Below are 8,743 nucleotides of genomic sequence, written 5' to 3'. Positions count from 1 at the left end.
TTATCATAAGGTATAAAATCTTCATACCAAATAAATAGCAATATTGGTCCAACTTTTAATAATTTTTTATTCAACCAATAGGACTTTAATTTGGCATTCGGAGTTTGTGAAGGATGACATTATCAATATAGGCCCATGATTTCATGTACCCGCAAATTTTCCCACTGAATTGATTGTAATTTGGTACTTCGGGTTTTTGGAATGCACTATGAAATCAGAACCCAATTTTTGGCAAAAAGTTAATTTCAGGTAAAGACAACAAAGCTTTATATATTTCAAATCTGGAGACTTTGAGCTTTACACGTGGTCGGAGTCAAGAATTCATATTATTGTGAATATATATATATATATATATATATATATCATAAATATTAATATTGACATGTTTCAAAATATTAACATGAAATCACGCCTAATTTAACGAAATGAACTGGTGGTTAAAATGAAGATTGAAATTATTAGTATTTTGAAGAAAACCATTAGAAATTTCGTATTTAAATATTAGCCAAGCAGTACCAGAGCATATTTTAATTGTTATAGCACAAATCGATAACCTGATATACAAATAGTCGTTGAAAAAAAGTAATAAAAATTGCTTTTATTAACATTGCATGTGATGATAGAATTGGCAGATATTATATTATTATCTTCAACCAAATTGGCTGTGATTTGGTATTTTGGGTAACAAATCTTCCTACCAAATTTAATGAAAAATTTTGGTCTACTTTTTAGGGTTGCCCATATTACAGCAATACGTATATAAATTCTCATTGGGTGTGAAAACCTCGAACCAACAACTATAAAATAATAAATGATCACATATTTAATTTCGTCGATTTCTTGTCAAGTGTTCTTCAAAAATGCTACGTGTTGGTAAATACCTCCAACTGGTTAAGGTATCATATCGGCGTCTCCGTCCGACTTTTGTGCTTCAGTGGGAATATTTGTCTAAAACTTTACTGTGAATTGAATTCCTGATGAATAAATATCTTCCCAAATACAATGACATCAGTTCCATATAGAGGTCCCGACCCTTTAAAAATCATTTCCGACCCTATAAAGTATATATATATATATATTCCTGATCAGCGTAAAATTCTATGACGATCTAAGCATGTCCGTCTGTTTGTTGTAATCACTCTAGCGTCTAAACGAATTTAGATAGAACGCCAAAATTTTGCATAGAGTCGTATTTTGTCTGCAGGCAGGTCAAGTTCGAAGATGGGCTATATCGGTCCACGTTTAGACATAGCTCCCATATAAGCGTACCCCAAAATTTTCAGTATTTTGGGGTTCTTGAGCGCGTTTTTTAACCGAATTCGCTGATATTTTGTAAAATGGGTTCTTTTTGGATACCAAATTTCTCAACTAAAAATTATAAATATAGGTTCACCTTTTCTGGTAGCCCCCATATAACGGTACCTCCCAATTTTCAGTTTTTGGGGGGTTTTGGGCGGATTTTCTCACCGAATTGGCTGTTATTTATTACATTGAGTTCTTATTTGGTATCAAATATCTCCACAAACAATTATAAATGTTGGTCCATTTTTTCGGGAAGCCCTCATATAAGGGTACCCAAAATTGTCCGTATTTTGGGGTTCTTGAGCCCGTTTTTCAACCGAATTCGCTGAAATTTGGTACTTTGAGCTCTTATTGCGTAGCAAATCTCTCCACTATAAAATATAAATATAGGTCTATTTTTTCGGGTGGTCCCATATAAGGGTACCCTCCCATTTTCGGTATTTTGGGGTTCTAGATCACGGTTTTCAACCGAATTTGCTGTAATTTGGTATTTTGTAGTCGTATATGGTAACAAATCTCCTTACCACGAATTATTAATATTCAAACAATTTTAGGGGCAGTTCCCTTATAACCCTCTTTTTATACCCTTCACCACACTGTGGTACAGGGTATTATGTCTTTGTGCATATGTATGTAAAAGGCAAAAGGAAACGAGATAGACACATGGTTACTTTTGAGAATATGCATATAATCACTTTCTGAAACGATTTACGCATGTCCGTCCGTCCGTCTGTCCATGTTAAATTGTAAACAAAGTACAGGTCGCATTTATGATCTGATTTGGATGAAATTTGGCATAGGTCACTTATTTGGCCCAAGGACGAACCCTATTAAAATTGAGAAAAATCGGTTCGGATTTAGATATAGCTCCAATATATAATTTCGTCCGATTTTATGTAAATAGTATACCAAAGTCTCTATATATCTTTCGATTTGCACGAAATTTGGCACATCGTACTGAATTAGGTCTAGAATGATGTGTGTTAAGTTTCCTGAAAATCGGTCCAGATTTAGATATAGCTCCCAAACATATTTTCGTCCGATTTAATGTAAATGGTGTCCCAAAGTCCCTATATATCTTTCGATTTGCACGAAATTTGGCATAGCCTAATGAATTAGGTCTAGACTGATGTGTGTTAAGTTTCCTGAAAATCGGTCCAGATTTAGATATAGCTCCCATACATATTTTCGTCCGATTTAATGTAAATGGTGTACCAAAGTCCCTATATATCTTTCCATTTGCACGAAATTTGGCATAGCGTAATGAAATAGGTCTAGAATGATGTGTGATGAGTTTCCTGAATATTGGTCCAGAGTTAGATATAGCTCCCATACATATTTTCGTCCGATTTGATGTAAATTGTGACCCAAAGTCCTTATATATATATTTCGATTTGCACGAAATTGGGCATAGCGTAATGAATTAGGTCTAGAATGATGTGTGTTAAGTTTCCTGAAAGTCGGTCCAGATTTAAATATAGCTCACATATATATTTTCGTCCGATTTAATGTAATGGTGTATGGTCCTTCAACGTTTGTTAGGATTCATCTGTTGAATACACCCAAAGTGATGAAGGGTATCATATAATCGGCCCCGTCCGACTTTACTACTTTCCTTACTGGTTTTCTTTTAAAATACTTGATTTTTTCCGTGTGTTGGGGTTATCCCATATATCTGTATTCCACCATAGTAGGAATAGTACCTATTTAATATTTTGCGTGATGGACGGTATTGGGATTCAAAACTAAAATATTAGCTTGGAACTTGAGCTTCATCGGCCCTTAATTAGGCCTAACCCCTTATATAATGAAAAAACCGAGTAGTTGCTAATTCCTACACAATGTTGTCAATATTGGTCCCGCTTTAGTATGCCTCATATATAATATTGCCCCCTAAATTAGAGTATTTTCAGGATTTTATACACATATTTCACCGTACCATGCGTTAATAATATATGTTAACATTTTAGGGTTTTGAGATTTTAGGAAAAACCCCATTGAAATTGCTGAATTTTCTATTTGGTTTACAACAATCGATTGGAAGAATTGTCGTTATATGTATGTTCCCTATGTTTTCATTTCAAAAATTTGTCAGTATTTCTATGGTGGAGGGTATCCAAAGTTCGGCCCGGCCGAACTTAACGCTTTTTTACTTGTTATTTTTGGCATGTTTTCAGTAAAATCAAATGGAGAACTTTTTTTTCTATCTCGAGTACCTATGCGCCTTTTCCCGAGCTGTTTGTATTGATAAACAAACACCACAAAACGAGATTTTTTTGATGTCGAAATATTCTACAAAAATGTCGCTCATAAAATTTTAGATACGATCCTCAAAGACAAGTATTCGATATTCGTATGTTTTCAGCGTACTTCTTTGCTTGCTCCACTTTTCCGATACTTGCACAATAACCATATAAGTACAATACAAAAATTCATATAAATTGTGTTTATGCTGATGTAAGGGAAGGACCTTTGTCTCCTCATTTTAGTGGTCTGACGTTGTCATGAAGTTGCACCCTGTTGCAGGTATACTAAAAATTAAGGGACCACCAGTTTTCGGTCCACTTCATCACAATATAATCATCTGATCGTCTCCGAAAATTGTAGGCGTTATCATATAATTGGTATCAATTTAAAGGTCAACCACTGCCCTTGGATATACCAACAACTTTTCGGGTCTATGTCCTTCAGGGGTAAATCTATACGCTATAGAATACAAATTTTGTAATTTTTCGCACAAAAGTCAGGGTCCTATTGACCCGTTAAAATATTGACCGATCTTTATCAAAACAGACATGCCTATTCTTTGGGTCATAATTGCGGCCTCTAGAGCGACTAGAAAACCCGATATCATCCCCTAGATATTAACTGATCTTTACCAAAACCAATAGGGGTCTTCATTGGCCAGAACCCATCCTACATGCAAAATTTCGTGAAGATTAGTCCATAACTGTGGCGTGTATCTTGCTTACAAATTATAATGGACGGACGGACACACATTTCTAGATCGACTCAGCTAGCCGAGATATGACGATCGGTATACTTAAAGGTTGGTCTAGGACCAATATTTGGCGGCGTTTCAAACATAGTTGTGTAGGGTATAAAAACAATTTTATAGGGAGTCCCAAATGATGACATATTGGAAGACCGACACGTATTCTCACAGGAAATAACGCACTGCAGGTACATTAACACCAGATTAGATGCGAGGCAATCAGTTGGTATAGAGCTGGTGGGGAAGACGTTGGAATATTTCCTATGCCACTGCCCAGCTTTTTCAAGCTTTCGAACCCAATTTGTAGGAATATTCACGAAATAACAGATCTAAGGACTTTACAAATAAAACGAGATTCCTAGATGTTTAGGGAAACGAAATCTAATTATGATCTATTATTGGACTTTTGGTGATGTAAACCACCCATTTTTTCAACCTAACCAATTTTTCCCTAATGATGGGGAGGAGTAATGCCTCAAGGAGTCTTCGTTATTCCAAAATCCGCTTGTGCGATTCAGGTTTACAGAGACTTCGGGGACGATCTAGGTGGCTATCGACGTATTTATGACTTTAATCAGATACTACGATTCCGCCCGAGTCCAACGATTTAGTAGAGTTAAGGGGGCTTTGTATGAAATGTCAATTAGTAAAGGAATATCAAGCTTGATTTTTGACGCCGTTCGCCAGATATATATATATATATATATATATATATATGGAATATTTGGTGGATTATGGTCACTAGCCGTCAAAATTCGTCGTTTCTGTTATAACTTTCAATTTATTAATTCAATTTTTTTTTGTGAAGTCATACACCTCCATGTGAAACATCTAAGCCCTTTCCATAAAACCCTTCCCATAATGTGAACCACCCTTACTTATGTTCCCCTCTGTTGAAATATGGTACATCTAGATCTTTGTTTAAAACGAAACCATAAATAAATTTTGCCAATATGTTCAAAGAAAATTGAAATGCAAACGAGAGACATAAAATCAACCAACATAAGAATCGTTTATAACCTCCCCCGCTTCCCGCTGACAAATAATAAATATTTGAAATAAAAACAACAAGAATTTTGTTTAACTCAAAATTTTAATAAATTTATTATTCACATTTGTTTTTTTCGTTTTTGTTTTTCTCTTATTTTTTGTTTGTTTTAAATTAACAAATACAAGAATGCTTAGTTTAACTAAAAATGCATTTAATTCATAGTTTAATAATAATAATTATTTTTATGTTATCATCATCATTTAATAGCGTTTCTAAGGGTTTCAGGGTTCTTAGTTTTTTTGTTTTTTTCCTTTCGTATTTCGATTTCAATTTTTGTTTTGTTTTTACAAATACATCACTTTTTTCTTTTTGCGGTAGATGCCTTAAAATTAAATTACAATATAATATATAATAATAATATACGGAAAGAGATAGTAGATAGACAGAGACAGACAGATTAGAGCGAGCTGAGAGATAGAAAGCGAAAGATGTTTTTTTAAATGTAGTTGTGTTTCTGTTTGTGGCTATGTGTTGTTGGGTTGGGAGCATGGGAGTGGGGTATGGCGGACGTGCGGCTAATTTAACTTACCACCACTATACTCCAACGTTTACAGAGTCTACGTAAAGCCCTTTTATAGCATCACGGTTTTATTTTCCAAAAGTTCTTTTTTGGTTTAGCACCCGTCGCTGAGGAATCAGACGCGGAACGGCCAGACGCCCGTTGTATTTCGGCACAGCAGCGATTATAGTGAAATGGCGATGCTGGCGAGGTGACAGCTGTTCCACAGCTACCCAATGAGGTCATCATTGCTATGCCCTGATCCTCGGAAGTGCTACTTTTGGATGTCGACGAACCGGATGCTGTTGACGATCGACAGCTACGCATGTTGTGGGGTAAAGTGGTGGGATGTTGTTGTTGTGCCTGTTGGTGCTGCATCTGCGCCTGATGCTGGTGATGCAGCTGCACCTGATGATGGTGCATGGTATGGTGAGGATGGTGATTGGGTGTATGGCCGGACTTGTAGTAACGCAGACTTTCATTGTAACTGGCACCGCTACTGCTGCCACTGCCGCTGAAGCCGCTATCCAAATCGCCTTCGTCGAATTCGGGATTTATACACGACAGATGGGCGTGATCTTTCAGTTCGATTGAGTTAAAAGTCGAGGAAAGATTTTCTAGGCTGGCGTGTGACAAGGTACGCGGCTGCGAAGAAGACACTGTGGACGATGAGGTGGATGCGGCACCGCCCAGTAGGCCACCCCTTCGTGGTTTCTGGGCTGTTGATGTGGGTGTGGCCAGAACGGCAGCTGTATTGGCACTGACCGCACTGGCTTCGGGCACTTCAACATTTGGACTAACATCGGGTGGTGTTTCGGGCATTATCAATGCCTCCAACGACAGATTCAGTTCGTCCAATACCCTAAAGTGATTGTGCTGAACTCGGCGTATCTCTTCGATAACATTGGACTTGACGATACGATTATCGGAAAGGACTTTGCGTATTTTCTGATCGTTGACCTCTTCATAGAGATTTTCCGTTGTGCCGTAACGTGTTGTGTAATTGTGACGTTCTTCCGCACCGCTGGGCGATGATGATGTCGAGGGCGGATTTTTAGGTTTCGAACGAAAACTTCTTGCCAAGAGGGCACGAATTGAATTGCGGGTAGGGCTTTTTGAGGGTCCAGCAGACGCGCCACCAGCAGCACAAGCACCAGCTACGGCACCAGACGCTGTGGCGCCACCTGTCGCTTGCGCTAATGGAGCTGGCATTATGGCCGCAGCACCAGCCACTGCATCTTCTTTTGGTGGTATATTCGTATGACACTTAACAGCACCGGGTTCATAGTAAGCGTACGAATAGACATGATTATAGGGTGTTGACTGAGACTGAGCAGTGGCAGCAGTAGTGGCACCTTGAAATGTTTGTGAGGGAGCGGGTGAAATTTGATGTTGTGAATGATGTGATGGCGTTGACGATGGCGTTACAACACTGGCGGCAAAACCATATTCCAACGATGAGGTGGAGGAGGACGAATGATGTTGGGTCGGTTCGAAACGTTCCATTGTGGCGGCAATATTGTTGCGTGACCATTTCACCTGGAAAGAGATAATGAGAAAGAAGGGCGTGTTAAAATAGTGTTGGGAAGATATGTGAGGTATATTTTTGGAGATGGGATGAAATTGCAAGATTTAAAGAAATTGTTATTTTTATAAGGGGATTATAAGAAGGGGGTTTCAAAGGTTTTCTTTAATTGTCATGGGGATTTTATAAAAAAATATTTTAAGGGCCATTAAGGCATAAATTTTATAAAAAATATTTTTAAGGGCCATAAAAGCGTGGATTTTATAAAAAAAAAAAATATTTTTAAGGGCCATCAAAGCGTGGATTATTATATTATATTTCTAAAGGACTATCGAAAGAGGATTTATACAAAAAAAATTTTGAGAACTTACGGAGGGTGGACAATTTGTTAAAAGGACTATCAAAAGATGGACTAATTTGGCTATCGAAATATGGATTTTTTTAAAAATATCGGACCATCTAATTGTTTATTTCATTTTAAAAATATGTTTTAAGGACTATGGAAGGGCGAATGTCTTAAAAAATATTTTAATATTTTGTTCTATCAAATAGTGGATTTTTAATAAATATTTTTACAGTGCCTTTTTATTTTTAAGAATTTTTGAATTTTAAGAGACCGAGGACTTAAAAGAAAAATCTTAAATATATATGTTTTATTATTCACATCAAAACTTCTGCGCCTAAAATTTTAATTAAAAAATGTATTCCAAACTCTTCCGCTTACCTGATGTTCAACATCCATTTTGTGATTACTGCGCCGACTGTGACCTCTCCTCCGTCGCTCGGCAAACGCCTCCCCGGTACACAGGCCATTTTTCCCGTGTGTCAACAGCAGTTCACTGCTAATGCCATGACCAATGCCATTCGATGAGCCCGGTTGTGGTGGCATACAAAATTCAATGGTGTCCGATTCATCGGGAAATATTAAATCGCCCCGATGGTGACCCAAACTGCCAGCACCCACCGCTGATATCATACCACCTGTCATGGTATTAGAATTGACCATATGTTGACCGCGGGATGAGGACGCTGAACGTTTTTTCATGCTAGCCGTGGCGGTCATATTACGACCCGAATGACGTCCAGCCATCGAATGGAAATGATTGGCAGCCATTTGTTGTTGTTGCTGCTGCATGTGATGCTGTTGCATAGCCTGTTGTTGTTGCTGATGCATGGCCTGTTGCTGTGCATGCATGTGTATGGGAGCAACCTGATCCTGACTGTGAGGATAATCTGAGGGTGGTGTAAATCCGCTAAAAGGTGGCGATGAGGGTCGCGATTGAAATTTTGGCCCACCGCTTGTTAACATGGCGTTATGATGCATTGCCATGTTAGCCAGTTTGAAGGAGTTGCTGTATTACACAGCTGCAG

General features: G+C 37.8%; 1 protein-coding gene across 1 annotated transcript; it reads right to left on the bottom strand.

The window, feature by feature from the left end:
- Window positions 1–5,879: 5,879 nt before the first annotated feature.
- LOC133321466 (AF4/FMR2 family member lilli-like) lies at window positions 5,880–8,508 on the bottom strand. Its single transcript, XM_061530556.1, has 3 exons — window positions 8,097–8,508; window positions 7,074–7,386; window positions 5,880–7,019 (listed from the first exon to the last, which is right to left on the bottom strand). The coding sequence occupies exons 1-3, from the start codon at window positions 8,505–8,507 to the stop codon at window positions 5,929–5,931; spliced, it is 1,815 nt and encodes a 604-aa protein (XP_061386540.1). The 5' UTR covers window position 8,508; the 3' UTR covers window positions 5,880–5,928.
- Window positions 8,509–8,743: the final 235 nt, after the last annotated feature.

The sequence above is a fragment of the Musca vetustissima genome, unplaced genomic scaffold (assembly GCF_032173495.1).
Source record: "Musca vetustissima isolate MV318-11 ecotype Yass unplaced genomic scaffold, APGP_CSIRO_Mvet_v1 utg14445, whole genome shotgun sequence".
Classification (NCBI taxonomy): Eukaryota; Metazoa; Arthropoda; class Insecta; order Diptera; family Muscidae; genus Musca; species Musca vetustissima.
This window is presented reverse-complemented; position numbering and strand designations above follow the sequence as displayed.